At 38.1% G+C, this 21,544-nt stretch overlaps 1 protein-coding gene across 8 annotated transcripts in view; it reads right to left on the bottom strand.

Moving 5' to 3' along the window:
• LOC128985889 (probable isoaspartyl peptidase/L-asparaginase GA20639) overlaps positions 1 to 21,544 on the bottom strand; it is a 208,148-nt gene that overhangs the window by 19,089 nt on the left and 167,515 nt on the right. For 7 of the 8 annotated variants that reach the window (XM_054405861.1, XM_054405862.1, XM_054405857.1 and 4 more), the window contains exons 3-4: positions 13,083 to 13,160; positions 107 to 329 (exon numbers count right to left, since the gene is read on the bottom strand). In XM_054405861.1, the coding sequence (XP_054261836.1) occupies positions 107 to 329; positions 13,083 to 13,160 (301 nt within the window). The remainder of the gene's footprint in view (positions 1 to 106; positions 330 to 13,082; positions 13,161 to 21,544) is intronic. The other variant, XM_054405863.1, reaches the window with a different exon arrangement.

The raw sequence follows: 21,544 nt of genomic DNA, 5'->3' as shown, positions 1-21,544 counted from the left end.
GTTCTGGATTGAATTGATTGGTAATCTAAAGAAATTACACTACATTTGCTCATATGGTATTTATGCCGAAGCAGACATATACCTTTTATGATTCTAGTGTACTAACCCAATTTCCATTTTAGATGGAATAGACTTAGCCTGCTTGAAGTGATCCAGAGCGGCCTGGGCTGCAGAGGTGAACAGATAGTCATCAGGTACGGTCGGCACACCCATCCTAGCAGCAAACTCATTGACTGCTTCACCCCCCAGGAAGGCATGTGGGGTTTCCACCATTACTCGACGAGCTAAAGATATGGGATGGGCGATATTCTTCACCAGAGTAACAGCTCCTGTCCATAATAAGGATATAAGATCAGTAAATGCAGCATCAAACAGTAGAGTCCTGCTATATATTAAAAAAATTCAACAATTCCAAACAACAAGAAAAGAATATTTCCAACACTCTATATACATAAATTAGCTCACTTCCCTATGACACAATTGCGGTTTACTGATTTAAAAGCCATAAATGTCTATCAAACTAAGTGATTCGGATGAATTTTGTTTTCTAAAAGGGTTGGCAGATGTGTATATCTAATATATAAAATTCTCGTGTCACAGTGTTTGTCTGCAAACTCCTCCGGAACGACTTCACCGATCGTTATGAAATTTGGTGTGTAAATTCTGTAGGTATGCGAATCGGACGTAAACTATTTCCCGTTTCGAAATTCTTAAAAGGGCTCCGCCCCAGTGGCTCTGGAGTTTTCCATGTTAACCTTATGAGAAATGGAATTAATGAATCTTAACAGCTGTTTCAATTAAACAAGTTGGTTCTGTTCTATGATGTTCAATAGCATTAAAGTTACAAGGATTACCAACAGGGTGCAGCACTATTATTTCTTTTACATTTATGACAACAGCTAATTTGCAACCAAAAGGTGAGTGAGCGTAGCGAACGAACTTCAACCTGGAGGCGAGTGAGCGTAGCGAACGAGCTAACCTGAAGGCAAGTGAGCGCAGCGAACGAGCTCCAACCTAAAGGTGAGTGAGCGTAGCGAACGAGCTCCAACCCAAAGGTGAGTGAGCGTAGCGAACGAACTTCAACCAGGACGTGATTGAGCGATGCGAACGAGATCATCTTGAAAATTAAACGTAACGGTACTTTCTTTCCATCGGTCTGTCTTAGGGGAAACCTATAACTTAGGCGATACGAAGTTCGCCGGGTCAGCTAGTATTTTATACAACCACAGCCACCTCTAATACAAGGCCGCGACGTTCGAACTGGCAACGCCGCACTCACCCGCCGCCTGAGTCCAGCACTCGTGCTAGGCTATAAACATCAATGAGAGTATTGCTGCTCTGTATCAGTGAATGAAAGTATTTAAATTACATATTTTAGTGGGTTTTAGGGTATGGTAGAATAGACAAATTAGAATCTAGGTTTTGTATTTATAGAAAAATTGCAACATACCACAATATGTCTAAAACTAAAAATACAAACATAATGTTTTTGGTTGCATTTATCGTATTGTAAGTACGATAAATGTGGCAATAGACGAACGTTACATATTTCCTTTGTTAATTTGATAATCTATACTATTATATAACAATCTTATGGTATCTGTATATATGTGTGTGTTATTCAACATAGTAAAAACTACTAGACAGACTGGGTTTAAATTTTACAAAATATAGCTACTATACCAAGAATGGTAACACAGTAGGACTAACTTATTGCCACTTCAATATTTGTAGAGACTTTGGGATTTGTAGAGACTAACATCTAACAATTTGTTCGAATAAATTAATTTTCAATTTTCAATAGGAATATTATGTTTTAGTCCACCTGAGGAAACCATTAGTTAGCAACAACAAAATTTGAAGTTTTCTTTTTGTAGGCATACTACCTAAATAATTAATTTTCTTTAAATAATTACTAAGCAAAATGTTTTTAATTTTGTAAACGATTTCAGAAGCTAGGCCTCCATATGGCTTTCCACAATATTTATAGAATTGGTTTATCACATCAACATTTATACTGGAGTCGGAGACTATGATGCTTTTATTGTTAGACGGTGTAGTACATATTTTTTACTAGTAGGCCTACTTAACAGAAACACCTGTTTATTTCTTCGAAGTGCTAGTTATTTAAGTTATTTGAATCACTTAACAACAGCTTTTATCAATAAGATAGACAAATAAATAAGCAAATAGTACGGCATTCTCATACCTAAAAATCGCTACTCGCGTCTTTATTTACACAAATCATTGTCTTATTCTTACATTTTTTTACAAATCTAAGTTCATATTCGTGAAAATGTTTCATACAAAAACGAGAATTGTTTTAAGATGTCTAATTTGACCGAAGAATAGCGAGAAGCCATTGTTGCTTACGCGGCGGATCACTTAGAATCTTAGAACACTGTATGTATTATTAATTTTTAATTGAGCTTTTGTAATTATTCTTGCATCCAGGCACATCACATCTATCTGGAATGCAGTAGTATCAAGTTCAATATCATTACTAATGATTAAGGGTAGTAGAAACGCGATTATGTACGTCGGTACGCGACTCCTCCATTCACTGTAATGGTAAGACAACCGCGCACCGAGACACGGATGCAACGTTGCCACTTTTCGCTTGCCGCGGCCTTGTATTAGAGGTGGCTGTGATACAACAGATGTAACAAGATCAAAAAGGTATCTATTTCGCGTCCTCATCCCGTTGCAAAGCATGGGTACAACAGCTAGTATATTATAACTAGAGAACCCGTGCGGCTCTTGTGCTTTTCACACTAAATCTTTATTATTTTGTGTTTTTACGTTTAGGCCCCATGGGATGTTTGGAAGTGATATTAAATACATTTTTAACCGACTTCCCCACTACCAACAAAAGGAGGAGGTTCTCAATTTGTCTGTGGCGATGTTTTTTTTCTATGTATGTTCACCAATTTCTCTGCGATTCTTTTACCGATCAGCGTGGTTCCACCACCAAAATAACCAGGAGAGTTTCTATTTTGTACCATATATATAGCATTATGTTTAAGTGTAATATTTGTTTCGGTGAAAAATGCTGAAAACCTAAAATATTCAACATTTAATTTGTTTATATTTGTGCAGAGAAGTCAATAAATAATAATAATATTCCTACAGCTGTTAGTTGAAACCATTTAAATGAAGCTACAGACAGTTCTTCGTGAAACAGTTGCTTCATATTGATTAATAAACTATTTCTTACCATGGTGCCTAAATAAATTACATTGAAAAAATGTATTTCGTTTTGGTTACTATAAAAAAGGTATTTCAACGTTTGACCTAATTTGTGTATAATTCTGTTTTGAGTATTGAATATTCTGACTTACAAAAACATACTGAATAGCTGTATGATATTGACAAATAAAGGTGTATTGTGAAAACCAAAGCATTCGTAAAAGAGGTCCAAATATAAATTAAATGCAATTATTCCTTATAGGACCGAAGAAGTGTGAGAGTGCATAATCGTCAATCGTCTTAAAAGTGTTAAATATTTTAATTACTAAACATGCATTTGCAGATGTGGAATGTTTATTAATATTCTCCAACCATGTTCTATATCATATCAATACTATTATGCCTGCTTCGGAAAGTCCTAGAGGAAACTGATTTGCAATTTTGAGTTACACTACATCTTGAGCAAACAAAACCACCTACCCCTTACACCACTTTTAGCTGAACCAGTCTTTCATATACATATATTCCTACATATTTTACAAAGGTACTATACGTGATAACAACCAATTTTCTACTTTTGAGAGATTTTTTAGTGCTGGTGGCTGAGGAATAACTTTTATATTGTTCCAAAAGGCTTGAGACATTACTGTATTTTTTTTTATAATGTAGAAGTACACCGATTTCAGGAAATGATAATGTCTGGCATTTCAATGTCTCTAGGAAAGACAATTAGTTTTTCATTAGGCCTGGCCTAACGTAATGGACAACTCTTTGTTGTTTAGGGGAAATCTAAAAATGTTAATTTTTATACCCATTGATTATATACCGGTAACCTGAACAGGCGACTCAAGCAGTTTTAAGATAATGATTGTTCTGTGACACTTTTGATTGGTTCAAACAGTTTTGCTTATCGAAAAACCTCAAGTAATCAGTATATAAAAAATTATACAGTCACTAAAAATCATGAAATAATTTATTTTTGTAAAAAAATACAACCGACTTCAAACGCTCTAAAAAGAATGAAATAATTTCAGTAAAGTAAGTTTTTTATTGGTCAAGCTCACGTATTTCAAGTCGGCGTGGCTCTAACTGCAAATATGAATACAATAAAAGATTGAGAGTGTATTTTGAAAATCAATAAATTGTAGCTGGGTAACATAAATATATAAAAAACATACTGAACTATTTTGTTTATATATCAAATGAAGTATTTTCTTGTATTTTATGTTTACATCAGAATGAATGCACTATGAAAATAACACACATAAATGTTCTATATGAATAGGAAACTGATTTATTTTTGATATATGATAGGGAAAAGAATCTAGTTAAATATTAAAACGTTACTTTTCCAAGCTAGAAACATTAAAATCATTATAATCTTTTTAAAGATACTCGTTAATACCACTATAAGATTTTAATTTATTATCCTATTTCAAAAAAGTTATGATGGTATCTGCCGATCTTTGGTTACAGTAATAAAATAACGACCTATGAAAAAGACACGCAGATTAACACCTTTAGTTATAGATAGCCACATGCAATGTAGACATCCTCTTTAAATGTTGTATCAAAAATCATTATAGAGCCGCGCCGACTTGAAATACATGAGCTTGACTAATAAAAAAGTTTACTTTATTGAAATTATTTCATTCTATTTAGAGCGTTTGAAGTCGGTTGTATTTTTTTACAAAAATAAATTATTTATTTAAATATTATTCACTAAAATATATTATTGGAACATATTTTTTAAATATTTAATAGATTCAAAAACATATTTTTTATATATTTAATATAATTTAAATATTATATAAAATTGACATTAATACACACTTGAGATATATAAAATAGATTTTAAATATATTTATTCATATGTATTTAATATATATTTGTGCTACTAGGTAATTGGCTTAGACGCATACTCAAATCGTGAATCTCTTCATCCTTTTGCTGAATTACCAACTGTACTTTCTCCAACTTTTCTTCCAGCTTCGGTAGAAGTTCCAGCTTGTGGATAATATCATTGACTATTGGATACAGAAGATATTCCATACTATTATTGTTGTATTAATAGTCAAAGATAATATCCTCACTGTTCCCTTATGAAGTGCTGACTTTTAATAACTTCCTTGCTGTCTTCTTATTTTTTTATTTTTTTTTTTATCGTTTATTGCCGTTAAACATGTACATGCAATGGGCAAAGTCACATTTTTTTAAATCTTGGCCTACTTAAAAATAAACAGATGTATAGGCCTAGACCTTAACACAGAATGGTAACATTGAATCGTTGAAAGTCATTTTCAAGAACTCGTTAACACTATACATGGGGTTTTCCACTAACCAATCTGACAAAACTCTCTCAAATTTACTATTACTAACTTCTTTTGCGCTATGAGGCAGTTTGTTAAACAAATTAATACTAAGAACATTGAAAGACTTGAGGGTTTTACTTAACCTACAATGTTGCCTATAAATATGATGACTAGATCTTGTGAAATGGTTTTTACCATTTTAAATCTTATCTAAATCCTCCTTTAGTGTTGGAAGAATTTTCAGCTGCTTGGACACATCTCTCATAAATGTTTTAAATACATCTGTAATATTTTCTTCATTATCTTCTGAAACATCTTTTTTTAAATCACATTTTTTCCCTGACTTGCATTTTAGACATTTCTATTTCCTGTTTATGAATAAGTGTCATTTTTCTAAATATTGATTGGCTTATCCCCGCACTTGAATAATGATAATTAGATCCACAGTTAAGTACTGAACAAGTAATTAAATCCTTAACGTCCAAAATACTATCAGTGCACTGACCACAATCCATCTTGATATAACCTCAAAACTAGTAGTAGTTAATAACAAGGAAAACACAACGTTCCTCTAGCACTGCCTCAGACTGACTGGATATAGATACATAAATATATATTTATGTTTATATAGGTCTATGTTCCCGTTAGTGCGATAACTTGAGCAAAAATTATGATATTTTAATGAAATTTGGTACAAATGTTTAAACCAACGTTAATTCAAACCAGCTCGCAAATCAGAATGAATGGACTATGGGAATGGGGGTTTAAGGCTTTAATGGGGTATAAAATTGTTTTTTCTTATTTTTTTTACCCTAAATCAAAAATTTTACAATTTCCTTCCAAACTGTATTGTTGAGCTAAAAAAATCAATAATTTTGTACATTGAAGGGTTGTTGTAAGCCTAACGGTAACAGAGATAATTTAAACAATTTTAAATTTAAATTGCCCATTTTTATGAAGAATAAACTGTTGTAGTTTGCTAGTTTATGGATATATTTTAATAAAATTTGGCAATATTGTTAATTTCATACTTAGCTATCAGGGGCGTCATTTGGGGGGGGGGGCAGGGGGGGCATTCCCCCCCCCTGGTTCCTAGGCTAGAGAAAAAAAATATGCTGTACTAGCTAATATACTAATATTTTCTCCTGGCAAATCCTAAAAAGCACGGCAGACAAAAATATGCCTATTCTTCTACAGTAATTAGAAACAAAAATATTATTTTTTAGTATCTCAGTAGCATATTAAAATTAATTGTGTCAAATTATTTTATTGATAATAAAATTTGATCTGTTTTTAAGTACTTAAAAACCTGTGTTTTATTTAAATACCCCCGCCGCAGCAAACCTGCCGACTATGCGAATTTCCATTTGTCTGAATTGATTTTCATTAAATATATTTAAATAACATAAGGGTTAACGAGTACCTAGGTTTGCTGCTACAAGGAAACTAATAAAGTGAGTTTTTTAGTCAAATATTAATAGCTTAGTGTAAAATAAATTAATTTGCCAAGTTTGATCAAAATATATCCATAAACAAGCAAACTACAACATTTTACAATATTCTCCATAAGAATAACATGGGAATTTTAAATTTAAAATTTTTTTAATTTTCTCCGTTACCAATAACCGAACAAAAATACTTTGATATACTAAATTATTTGTTTTTTTAAGCTCTTTAAAAAGGTCTAAAGAGAAATTGGGAAATTTTGTGTTTTGAGGGTCAAAAGTGAGAAAAACCAATTTTTACCCCATAAAACCCCCCATAAACCCCCGTTCCCATAGTCCGATCATGCTGGTTCGCGAACTCATTCAAGTTTATCCCACTTTACACCTTTAAACCAAATTTCATCAAAATCGGACAAAAATTACTCAAGTTATCGCGTTCACGGACACATATATATATATATATATATATATATATACATATATAAAAATTTGAACGAATGGTGTTTTTGGCCTCTGGGGACATCAAAATGAAAAAGTAAATCGGTCCCGGGCCTAGGTCTTACCATGCCACCTACGGTAATAGCTACTTCCCTATAGGGAAATTCGCTAAAACCAAATTAAACTGTTATAAACTATAAGCTATGAATACAACCGTATTCATTGCTATAGGTCTAAATGTTGTAGCCTACAGTACAAGAGAATTTGGTCATAATTCTAATAACAAAAATAATATTAATATAACATGGAACTATTGATCACGTTTCTTAGATGACTAACTTACCAACATATTACTATGTTTCTATCTGTTGTCAATAATTGTTAGTTTCACTAATTTTCTGTCAAAATTTAAATAAATTTGACTGACAATTTTGTTTTTATTCGAAGAGCTTTTGACAATTAAAATAAGCTTAAACCCCTCTTTTTTTGTTTCAAAACTGCTAAAATTTTCTGGGGGAGGACCCCCGAACCCCCCCCCCCCCCCGTTTGCTGGGGGGTACCCCAAGGATTTGGTGAAATGACGCCACTGTTAGCTATCAAAATATAAATTAACAAGCACACCTCATTGGGTTACCAGCAAACCTAAGCATTCATTTTTATCCATCTTATTTAAATTGGAAATAAATCCGACAAGTTTAAGTGAATATTTTAGTGGAAATCTCGCCAAACAAATGTAAATTCGCTTAGTCTGCAGGTTTGTTGCCACTGGGTATTTAGATATACAATAAATAGCAAAAGCAAGCATTAAACTGTGATTTGACGATTTAGACGTACACATTGCTTTTAGAAACATAATTTAACACATTTATTTAGTAAAAATTGTATTTCTTTTGTTGCTGGTAAATGGTTAGAAACTATTACGTGACCTAGTACGAAATATAAAGAGGTGCCAGTGCATGTATGAAAATACTGTTACTATATGATTTAATTTGTAAAAGATTCGCTTAAATTGTATGATACTGGAATTAATAGTAAAATCATCGATGTATTCTATTATGGTGCTCCAAAAACATACAAAAACTGTCATAGATCCTTATTTATTTCCATAATCAATGACACATTTTTGAAAATACAATATAACATCTCAAAACTCCAATTTTTACTGGTATGGTAAAATACCCTCACCACAGCAAACCTGCAGACTAAGCGAATTTCCATTAGCCTGATTGGATTTTGTTTTAATACCATGTATAAATTAATGATAATTCATTAGTTTTAAATCAAAAGTATATTATTTTATTTAGATTCAGTTATAAAGCAAGAACATTAAAAATATTTACAATCTAAGTCAATAAACCAACAGATGTTAATTATAATATCTGCTTAATATTACATTATATAACAGATTTACATTAAAATGCCTCCTTAACACGTTCACTGTGGCCGACGTTCTGGAACGTTCCCTAGCAACGTTCTATTAAAGTTGCTATGGACGACTCAGCATTTCAGGAACACACACAATGTTGTTTCGGCTTGTGGGGACGTACTTTTCCCGCATTTTTTGCAATGTCAGTTTTTAGATAGCATTTTTTTACATTTGTCAAATAAATAAGTAAATAACAAGATTACGTAACGCACATTACTATTTTGAGAAATTATTTACACCCGAATATTTCGCTGTTTGTCGCTACGGAATCAAAATTAGTAATCTTCTTGACCTGATTAGTGCTGCTATCTACGGAAATCTCCGTAACTACGTCCAGGTGATTGAAGAATTAGCTCACAACAGATGGGTGCGCTGATCACAACCATTATATTTCATGTTTGTTTACATTGTGTTCCGAGTTGTTTATTTACATAAGTTGAGTTTGTTTTCATTTGGTTTTAGTGAAAAGTTAATTGCACTATTTGTTTTCGTGATATACTCATAACCACTATGATGTTTTGAACTCATTTCATTACTAGGCCTACATGCAAAGTTCATAAACATGTGGGTCTGAAAGGCCATTTTTGCCCATCCTAGAACTTTCTAGTGACCTATAACTTACCTTTCGGAGTGTGTTATTTGATTTTTACTTTGTTTGGTACAATATGGATATATGTCTAGGTCCCAGTGGGGTAGTTTATCCACTTCGAACACACGCATTGGATGATGACAGTGACTTAAATAACGATGATCCAGACAACCCAGACGACCTAGACAACGACAATGTGGATGATATGGCGTTTGATTTGGTGTCTGAAGATGAAGACCTGAATTATGAAGAAAACCCTCCAAACTGGAGCAACCATTGTGCCATTGGAATGAAAGACATCCCATTCACGAAAGAGGAAGGTTTTCTGGTTCCGTTACCAGAGGGAAAATCACCTATGAGTTTTTTTTATCTACTTGTGGATGACCTTTATTTGGAGAGTATCGTAAAAGCCACAAACAGCTATGCGTTAGGTTTATTTTGTGGTCTGTCGACCCTCCCAGGATCAAGAATATAAGAAGTTCAAAGACTTAACTGTGGAAGAACTGAAGATTTTAATTGCTTAGTTACCAATATGGGAGTTATTGAGTTGCCTCGAATCCAGGACTATTGAAAAAATAACAAACTGTTCAAATCTTGTTTTTCGTCCTTCATGAGCAGGGATCGTTTTCTCATCATTATCCGATGCATAAACTTTGAAGTTTGACCTGATCCAAGTAATCGTGCCAGCAAAGTACAGTTTCTTGTGGACTACTTCAACAACAAAATGAACTGGGTGTATTACCCTTAAAAAAAAAAAAACTATGTGTTGACGAGTCGATGGTAGGCAGTACATAAAGGGTAAAAGACATAAGTACGGAATCAAACTGTACACCTTGTGTGACCCCCATGGATTGATACTGAAGTTCTTTATGTGCTGTGGTGTTTTGGATGATTTTGAAGGGAAAGGGCACGCAGCAAATGTAGTGCTTCATTTGATGCAAAACAAGGTGAACTGTGGACACAGCTTACTCCTGGACAATTTCTATAATAGCTTCTCCCTTGCATCTGCGCTGTTGCGTAAGAATACATACTGTAGGCCTACAGGTACACTAAGACTTGGCAGAAAGTACAATCCAACTGCAGTCTAAAACAAGAAGCTGAAAAAGGGTGAAACAGTATGCTGAGGGGGTCATGGTGGGTAAGTGGAAAGATAAAAGAGTTGTGTCCTACATTTCAACTGAATTTACCAATGAAATGGTTACCTCCCTCAACAGAGTTAGGCTTCAGAGGACAAAACCACTCCCTATCATCCAGTACAATCATTGTATGAAGGGAGTGGATCGTGCCGATCAAATGATGGCATACTACCCCTGTGAGCGAAAATCTATCAGGTGGTACAAAAAGATGTATGCCTACTATCTATGTATTCACCATATAACATCGTTTGGTAAGTCAAATAAAGAAAAAAATTTCAGCATATACCAACGTCAATTACAGCAATTTCAGCAGCAAACGTTTTAAAAATACCACATTTATTCCCTATTTAAATAGAATTAGTTTAACGAGTACTTATGTTTGCTGGAACAGGGAGGGTAAAAAAGTGTTTTTTGTTGGAAATTCTAAATATTTTAGTGAGAAATGAATGTTTTGATCACAATACGTTCTTAAACAAGCAAACAACAACAGTTGACTTATTCTCCATAAAAATAACATGGGTATTTTAAATTTACTATTTTTTGGAATTTTCTCTGTAACCATTAGGCACACAATAACGCTACAATATACTAAATTGTTTGTTTTTTTAAGCTCTACAAAATAAGTTGGAAATAAATTGAAATTTTGTGTTTTTATTTAGGTTCAAAAATGGGAAAACCCTATTTTTACCCCATAAAACCCCCCATAAACTCCCGTTCCCATAGTCCGATCATGATGGTTAGCAAACTCGTTCGAATAAATGTAGGTTTACATGTTTATACAAAATTTCATGAAAATCGGATCTTTTTTGCTTGAGTTATCATGCTAACAGACACACGCACATATATATAAATATATATGAATTTGAACGAATGGTGTTTTTGGCCTCTAGGGACCTCAAAACGCAAAAAGTAAATTGTGACAAAATTTTCCTGAGGGCGTAACGTGGGAAATTACGCCACGTGTACGATAAACGAAGTCCCAGGAATCGCATAAGTCGGGTTGCGGGGATTTCCCCAGGAGTTGATAGTAATTAGGATAACCTCAATTTGATAGCCTTGGTTATCAGAGCTCGGGACGAACGTAGCGGGTTACCAGACACCACACTTATAATCACCAATCTAGTCAGGAGAGTTTGTGGGAACCGATAATTTTAATGGGACTCTGTGGCCAATAACTACTTGAAACTCTACTAGCTACTTAACTAGAAAACCAATATACTAAGTATTCACCCCGCTTGCCTACAGAGTTAGGGTTAACCTGAAACAGACAAAAGTTGGCTTAAGATAGGCCTAGCCTAGCCCCACAGAGTCTGAATTTACAAAACAAAAAAAAGCACAAGCTGGCCCAAGTTGTCCAGATGAGAAACGAAACGAGAAAAACTTAAACTAAAAATAAAACCTTGAGCCTAAAAACGAAAATTAAAACTTCTACTTTCTCACGTGGTGAACTTGAGCAAACTTCGGCAAAACTTGTCCAGCAGAAGCCTGTCTGCTGGGACAAACTTTGGGACGTTAAGGTGACCTTTAAACGGACTTAAAACTTAAAGTAAGGTCTCAACGTAAACTTCAGGACGTAACATTAAAGAATGAAACACCAACTTTGACTTCCCTACTCGTTTAGGTACAATAGTTGGTTGAAATATCGGCTGACTAGGTCTGTGAGTCAGGACTAGCCTTCGAAATTAGACAAAGTTATATCAACTAAAAACTAGTAAAATGATGTACGAAAACCTAAGTGGTTTATTACAAAGCTCACCCAAACTACGTAGATTATTATCTAACCAAAACACTTCACATTAGCTGGAAGAACTTCAGCTTCACGAATATTGCCTAGCGAACGTAATGATTTTTCACGAGTCGACCAAAACACTTCCAAACAAAGACGAACGAACGAATCTCTGAAAGCCGGTAATCAGAATGACCATTCTTCACTCTCCTCAGTTCACCTCCATCACAATTCAAGACGAAGGTTAACTCGCTCGCTGATTGGCTAGCAGAACCGAAGTCAGCTGAGACCCGTGCCGGCGAAGGCAGGCGCATGACAGCTTCAAAAACCTCTCAGAAGGTGGCTTGCCCACCTTTTTCCTCCCGGAGCCTGTCCCAAAAGTCGTCAAACAACCAACTGACACTGACGTCTGCGGTCGTGGAATTAGAGGTTAGGTATGATGTCAGTTTAGTGTCGCGACTAGGCTTCTGCAACAGCCAATATTTGGCTGTTTAATTCTCGTGGTAATAACAAATACGAATATTTAACCCCCCTACACATTTAGCCCGTTACAAAATCGGCCCCGGGTCCAAGTCTTACCATGAGTACTACGGTAATAGCTTATTCCCTATATGGGAAATTAGCTAAAAGTAAACTGAAAGGTGTAAATTGTCGCCAATTGTGGCCACCCCCAGCAACTTTGTCTTCACGACAGAGTGGCACGAAAAAAAGTCGCCAAGTGTGGCCCTAGTCTAAGGCTCTTAGAAAACTCTATAGAAAACTGCAATTGCTCAGCACTATCGTCAGTGTTAACAAAACGGTACCGGTAGAGGTTTACTTACCTGATTTTAAATTTTTCCCTTCACATATTAAGGCTTCCATTTCTATGTTACCCTCCAATGTCAAAACGGAACCTTTACCTGGAATAAGAAAATTGTTTTAAAAAACAATACTGTAAATAGTTCAGTCTCATCATAGAACTGATTTGCCTATTTTAGTAAATAGAGTGACTAAGTCTGTTTAGTTCGTGACTACTACAAGGTTTTAAAATATGTCCCAATAATGGTTGTGATGTGAAGTACCTTGGCTACTTATTATTATACTACTGTCATTGACTTATTCACCTAAAAGTGTAATAGTGTCTTTTTTACATTATAACTTTAGTCTCTGTGTACTAAATTACAAGTTTAGACTGTTATTATTAAAGCACCGGTTCATGAATCAAAAGATTTTGTTCACAAAAGTTGAGGTAACTTTCCTAATTCCAAAAATGGATTAACCAAATTCATACAAACTAAATCATGACTGGCAAAAAATTGAGACATTTATCAATGTGCTGTGCGGTTTGTAAATGGAACCTTCACCAATTTAAAAAAGATTCAGTGATGAAGTATGCCTGACCGCCATAAAATAAACGGTATCAGCAATCTGACACATACTTTATCCCATAAGCCTGTCAACAACCTTTATCATGGGTATGCAGTAGGGAAAAATCACTAAAGTTGCAATAACCTTTGAACTGTAATTGTTACAGCAATGGGGGGTTATCTACAATATGAAGATTTCTACAAACAATGTACAAGGATGTGTTAGCCGAAGTGCTACAATTTTTAGTAAGAAACATGGACTTAACTTTGTGATAATCGCAGAGGAAACCCCTCTTAGGCTAAATAAAACTGGGAAGGGAAGGACATTAAATATGTTTTTCCATAAGTGATTTACTAAAACTTTCATTTGAAGTATTCAACTATTATTCACAGTTAAGGGAAACAGAAAAACCGTATAAATAATATCATCAGGTCTTTTAAATCAGGTAAATATAGTTGACATTATTACAGTAACTAACAAAAAAAAAAGCCAATTGAAACAAATACAATTGTGACAGACAAGTTATGCAGGATATCACGTAGTTCTTAAGTATAATGTGAACAAATGTTATCACTATTTTAAAAAATGAGTAAAATTTTTGAAGAGTGAAACAATATTTTTGGGACAGATGACATTGACCAAGGAATACTCTCAGAGTAGGTATCTAAATAACTATACAGCCCGATGTGTAACTGACTGACTCACTCACTGAGGATACTAATTCTAGACCACTTCTAGATGAGCTAGAGACTTGAAATTTTCGGTGGTTGTAGGTCTAGTGCCCAAACCCCCGGGAAAATTCCAAAAAGTGACATTTTTAAATTTTAACCCCCCCGTAATCTCGAATTTCCCCCCCATGTTATTCTTATGGGAAATAGCATTGAAAATTGCCGACTTTGGTAAGCTCATCTGAACAACTTAGAAACGTGCTAGAGACTTCAAATTTGCGTAGCATTGTAGTATGAGGTCTTACATTACCGGTGGAATATGCAAAAGTCCCATTTTCAAATTTTGACCACCCCAAAAATCCAAAATGGCGGACCTCTGAAAACGACAAAACACGTTTTTTTCAACCGGATGTAGCTCGAAAACAGTAAGAGCTAGAAAAGATTTGAAAGCATATCCAGGAACAGGAATTAAATTTTCTATCAAACCCTCTTGGGCGTTTTCCGAAAATCGCACTCCTTAACCTTCAAAAAACGCCCTACTTTCAAAATTTTGTAAATTTTTTTCAATTTTTTACGGTTTTCGCTATCTTTTCATACTTAAATAATTCTTTTTTACAGATATTATTAGTGCTCTGTATTCTCCGTAATTTACTTTAAATTTTACACATTTAATGTTTTTTTGTATCTTTACTCGTTGACCACCAAAACTTAATTTTAATGTGGAAATTTGAAAGTTTTTACGAGCCCCACGTTATTCTTATGGAGGATAACATTTAAATTTAACGACTTCGTTATGGTCATCTGAATCGTTTACAAACGTGCTAGAGACTTGTTATTTGGTAGTATTGTAGTATGGGATCCTACGTTAAGGGTGAAATTTACAAAAGTCCCATTTTCAAATTTTAACCTCCCCAAAAATCCAAAATGGCGGACATCTAAAAACTATAAAACACGTTTTTTTATCGGCTATAACTAAAAAGCAAGCCAAGATTTGAATGAATTTTCATGGTCACGAAGGAATTCTTAATGTTAATTATAATATTAAAATTCTCCCCTCTGCGGTGATTTACAAAATTTTTAATTTTCAAAATTTAGCAATGGTTTTTTAATTTTATTAAATTTCATAAAACTGTTTTCCTTAATTACCATAAAACAGATTTTTCCTAATACTAGGTATGTCCTAAACAGTAATAGGAAATAGATTACATTGACTTAAAATTGATGTCAGTAAAGCAGTACGTATTTCCCACCAAAGCGACATTATGAGTTGGTTCTCGCTCTTAACTTTGCACTCTGATTTGACTACACCCTTTGGATGGTCGCCTGGATGTAAGACTGTATTTTGTCAATTTTGATGTTGGTTCTCGCTCTGATTTCTGCTACCACATTTGACTACACTTGTGGAGTTAGAGCTTTTCTATTTAACTGTATTTTTCGGTTTTCTCCGTGATTTTGCCTTTGGTCTATTTATCATGGATTTCTCTTGCATTGCTACTGGATCCTTTCATCAAGGGGATTCAAAATTCGCTGACAGTAGCAATGCTCAATGTGTGGCTAATTCGGCCTGTGCTCTCGCTTGGCAAGTGTTCCGCGGGAGTTTCAGTACTCATGCTATTGACGAAATACTCACGGCCGGCGACCGCTTGTATCGGCAATCTCGCCGTGAGTATAACGTTACTAACAGGTACTTGTTCCCCGAGGAACTTGCCAGGCGTTTCGAGATCGCAGGTACCTCGATTACCGTTGAGGAAATATCGTTTGTGTGCAACGGGTTGTACCCGGCTAGTGTGCAGGGTCTTCACGAGGCCGTTAATTCTTTATCATCTGCCTTAGAAATCGCCATGTCCGGTGATTCTCTAGACGGCGGGTATCTATTCACGGGGCAATTGATTACTGTGGCTTTTTGGCGTCACAGAGATCAGTACTATCTCTTCGATTCTCACGGCATGAATGATACCCGTCGAAGAGACATCGATACGGACAAAAACAAGGCTAGACTGTTTCAATGTGTCAGTTTTCGTGTTCTAGCCTCGATGTTATTGGTCAACTCAGCGTTCGTCGGAGGAGAATATAGTATCATGAAACTTAAGTTTGCTATTGATCACTCCGACCAACCTAACGTTGATTTACTACCAAACTCTCCCTCCCAGCAGACAGTATTAAGTCCCAACTTGGCGGGTAAAAAAGGTCCTGGTAGACCTAAAAAAGCCAAGCGTGGGCGTCCAAAAACTTTGGACACTACGAAAGAAGAGCAAGTGCAAGCGGCAAAGAAAAAATACAGGGAGACGCACCCTGATTTAATAAAAGAGAAAAATAAACAGTACTCTCAAGACCATCCAGAGGTCAACAGAGCAGCTGTTGACCGATACAGCCAAAATCACCCTGAGGTGAACAGGGAAGCTGTCGGCCGATACAGCCAAAATCACCCGGAGGTTCACAGGGAAGCTGTCGGCCGTTACACTCAAAACCACCCCGAAGTGCACCGGGAGGCTGTTCGAGATTACGACTTGAGTAATCCTGGAGCGTCTGCCCAAAGAGTTCAGATTTTCCGTTTAAAAAATCCTACGCTCTCTGATATTCGTCACTTGCCAGCTGCACTTGCTCGGAAAATCTCTGAACATGGTCCAATGGGGTCTTGGAAGGGGGAGTTATTGGACGACATTCCTGCTTTCCGTCTTAAAAAAATTTCTCTTTGGAACAGTGAAATTTTCAAATGTACTCACTGTGGTGCCAGGCTTTTTGAGGAGGAAAAGTGTAGGAAGAAGTGGTGTTGTGGTCAAGGGGCATGCAACGTCCTTGATCTTAGTCCTCTTGATGAATCCTTCTATTCGGATCGGCGTTTTCTCGATAGGGCTCGTGCCTACAACGACCTGTTTGCGTTCTGTGCTTTAGAGGTATCTGGTGGGTACAGGCATCCCAGTGGTCTCTCTTTCTTTAAAATCGAAGGGAGAATGTACCACCAGGTCTACAATCTGTCCGACCCTGGTCAAAAGTTTACCACTAAGGCTGGGGACGTTCAGTTTGTGAACCGGTCCCGTCTTTACATCGACGACGGTGAAGAACGGCGGAACATTGCCTTGGGTAGATCACTTGACGGTGACGTTGTTGACTCTATCAATCGATACCTGTCACAGCAGAATCCATACGTCACTCACTATCGGCGTTTGGGTAGTGAGCCAGCTGTGAACGCTCACTTGGATTTCCAAGTGACAAGTAGATCTACCCATGGTCCCGTTCTAGGCGACAGGCAAACAGGCGTTGAGGTGCACGCTGTCATAAGCACCGACGAGACAGTTTACGAGCCCCGCAAGCTATCCGTATGGAAAGTTGGATCCGGAAGACCCACTTCTATCAACCTTTTCAGTCCCCTCATGGAACCCTTCCAGTACCCTCTGCTCTATCCTCAAGGCACTTTGGGCTGGCATATTGGTCGCCGCGACAATTTTAACAACAAATTGTCCCAGTATGATTATTCCCGTTGCCTTCTGCTGTCTGAGCCTCGTTTCTCACACCTCGGCCGACTGTCTCAAGCTTGGCAGGTCGAAATGTATGCCAGATACGAGGACGAGAAGCTCAACTACATCAAGTTCACGCAGACGAAGGCAGCTGAAAATGCCATGAGGATAGGGCCGTTGGATGAGATTGAAGCGGCGAATCGTGGTGGACGTCAGGTCCTCAACGATATTAACAATGACGAGACCGTTCAGGGGGAGGGTGGGGTACAAGCTGGAAAGGTTTACCTCCCAAGTTCGTTTACCGGGGGGCCGAGATACATGAAACTTCGATACGAGAATGCTATGGCATTGGTCTCACGTCTCGGCTTCCCCACATTTTTTCTCACATTCACGTATAGTGCGACTTGGGAGGAGAACAAAAAAGCCTGTCCTCGAAATAGCGGTCGCAGTGATCCCAGCACGGCCTGCAGAGTTTTCTATATAAAACTGCTGGAACTCCTCCGCGATCTGCGCAGCGGAGCTATGTTCGGTCGGTCTGTCTACATAGTCCACGTCATCGAGATGCAGATGCGGGGCCTTCCACATGCCCACATCGTGTTTAAAATCGAAGGCGATGGACCTGTGCAGGCTTCCGACATAGACTCCCTCATCCGCGCTGACATTCCATCTCCGGAGGAGGCAGGAGGCCGATTAAGGGCGTTGGTTCTGCGTCACATGATCCACGGACCTTGTGGTACGGATCACAGGACCGACTTCCCTTGCTGGGACACTGCCAAAGGCAGCTGTTCTAAATATTTCCCCAAACCTCCCTGTGAATCAACCCATGTAGACGAGAGGGGTTTTGTAAAATATCGACGTGATTATGGTAACGAGGGGAGTATAACTTCAAGAAACAAATCGATTCCTGTACATGACGGCTGGGTCGTGCCGTACAACTCGGCATTACTACTTAAATACGAGGCACACATCAACTTGGAGGTAGCTTCCACTCGTCGTGTGATCAAGTATCTGTTTAAATACCTCATGAAGGGTGGCTCGCTTCAGAACGTCAAAGTTACTCCTCTTAGTAAACAAGACGATGAAGTTGAGCACTACATCACGAAGCGTATGGTGGGAGCCAGCGATGCATGCTGGCGTCTCTTGGACTTTCCCATCTCAAAGTCTGAGCCCACAGTCGATTGTCTCCCTGTCCACCTAGAGGGAAAACAGACTGTGTGCTTCCGCCCTAACAACTTGACACACGCCACTTCGGGAGCTACCTCTGACCTGCTCTTGTATTTCAATAGGACTCTTGACTCGGTATTCGACGATTTAACCTACCAGTCTTTTTTCGAGCAGTACGTTATTCATAACAAACGCCCTAGTAATGCTGAGGTGTACGACCATCCAGACGGCAAGCATTTCCTTACCTCAAGAAAGCGTGGTCAAAAGATCTGTCGTCTCTTCTGGGTCTCGCCAAACAGAAGCGAGCAGTACTTTCTTAGGCTCCTTTTGATGGTCATTCCGTGCCGGGGATACGCCGACCTGCTTGCTCGTGGTGGTGATGGTTGCACGACATATCAACAGGTTGCGCGCACCCTTGGTTTGGTTGAGGACGAGGACGAGTACCACCAAGCCCTCAAGGAAGCGGCTCGTTTCATGGTCGGCCCGAGGCTCCGCTCTTTCTTTGTCCTTCTGTGCAACATGGGAGCTCCTGCGGCCCTCTTGTGGGATGCTTTCCGTGACGCATTGTGCGAAGACCATTTGGAGCGGAATCCTCTTGATCACGAGGTTGCGTACAAGCTGGCTCTGATTGAGATCGATCGAAGCCTTCGACGTCAGGGATCCTGCTTGGCCGATCACGGTCTCCCTACTGTAGACGACGACACGACCGTACTGGGGAGGGAACTTCTCATCTACGGTGAAAATCGTCAGAGATCACTTGTAGATGAGTGGGAACCTAAACTTTCCCGCGACCAGAGGGCGGTCTTCGATTATGTTCGGTCTCTACTACAGGGCCAAGTCGATCGTCGATCAACAAAATTGATCTTCCTTGACGGACCCGGAGGCTACGGCAAGACCTTCCTAATACACGTAATCCTCGCATACGTCCGTAGTCGTAACCAGGTCGCTATTGCTGTCGCTAGCTCCGGCATTGCCGCTGGTAATCTGCCTGGTGGCACGACAGCACATAGCATGTTTCGGCTACCACTTGATCTTGGCGATGGCTCTGGATATTGGAACTTGACCAACGGATCTCAGCGGGCAGAACTCATCAGAGCCGCACAGCTCATAGTTTTTGATGAGGCCCCGATGGCTCACCGGTACATTTTTGAAATCATCGACAGATCTCTGTGTGACTTAATGAATTCACCTGAGCCATTCGGGAATAAGATCTTTATCTGCTGCGGAGATTTCCGTCAGATCGCACCAGTTGTTGCCAAGGCTCGTACTCCGGCCGACATTGCCTGTGTATCACTGTGTGCGTCATCTCTGTGGTCAAGTTTCAAAATCTTTTCTCTCTCCACTCCTCACCGGACTTCTGGGTCCACTGCCTACTCTGACTTCCTCCTTCAAGTAGGCAATGGAACAATTGCATCTGTTCATTTTGGGGAAGGCCGTGACTCAGTTGCCCTGATCCCACTGTCCGGTGTGAAATACGTGACATCCCTTCCCGACTTGATCGATTTTGTGTTTCCTGCTTGTGACCTACACCACACAGACAGAATTGCTGGCAGGTCCATTCTTTCAACCATGAACGCCAATGTCCAGCAGATCAACAACACCGTTCTCAACCTGATGGACGGCGTCGTTCATGAGTTGAGGAGTGCGGATTCTGTGGACAAGGAGAACGACGATGGTATGGATGTAGACGTTCACTTGTTGAACCAAGCTACTGGCAAGGGTGTACCAGACCATGTCCTGCGACTCAAGATTGGCTCCGTGTGTCTCGTCATGAGGAACTTGAACATTGACAGCGGACTCGTAAACGGCACTAAAGTGATCGTGACGGCAATAAGACCTCGTCTGATCACAGTGCGACTCCCTGGACAACATGATCCGATTTGTATCCCCCGGATTCAATTCGTTTTCCCGTTCGTCGAGGGGTCACCGCTTCGTGTCCGCCGTCTTCAGTTTCCTCTCATGCTGGCATATTCCATGACTGGCCACAAAAGCCAGGGCCAGACGATTGATCGCGTAGGAGTCGATCTTCGCAGTGACTGTTTCACTCATGGTCAGTTGTACGTCCTGCTCAGTAGAGTCAGGCATCCAGACCATATAGTCGTCCTTGTCCGTCCCGACCGTGTCCAAGGGGGAATCGCATACGCGAAAAATATCGTGTATGACGATCTCCTCCTCTAACCCTGACTTGACTTTAGCTTTAGGTTGTTGTATATATTTCATTTTAGTTTTTTCTTTAGTAATAAGTCGTTTTTTGTGTGTTTTTAGTATTTTAGTTTGGCAGTACGATAGGGGGCCTGCCTTATCAAAAGTCCCCGTTGTTGTTTATATTTTTTCTTCTTTTTAGTAGTTAGTTAAGTTGTTCTCTATATTTCTTTAAGTAGTTAGTAAAGTTTACTAACTTGTACATTTGTAAATAATTGTAAATATGGTTCCGACGTTTCCTGGCCTCCTCGTGGCGGAGCTGGATATGCCATAAAGTTTATGGCTAACCGACAGGGAAACAAACATTACTTGATCTATTTTCATAAATATATACATGGATATCTACTATAATCTATTTACTTCATATTATACTTTACTATTATCAACTTATTCACTTATCAATCTACTTATCTTATACACAAGTCTACTGCATTTTTTAACAATTGT

This window comes from Macrosteles quadrilineatus, unplaced genomic scaffold (genome assembly GCF_028750875.1).
Source record: "Macrosteles quadrilineatus isolate MER2022 unplaced genomic scaffold, UCM_ALF_1.0 Scaffold_2__2_contigs__length_208266976, whole genome shotgun sequence".
Taxonomy (NCBI): Eukaryota; Metazoa; Arthropoda; class Insecta; order Hemiptera; family Cicadellidae; genus Macrosteles; species Macrosteles quadrilineatus.
This window is presented reverse-complemented; position numbering and strand designations above follow the sequence as displayed.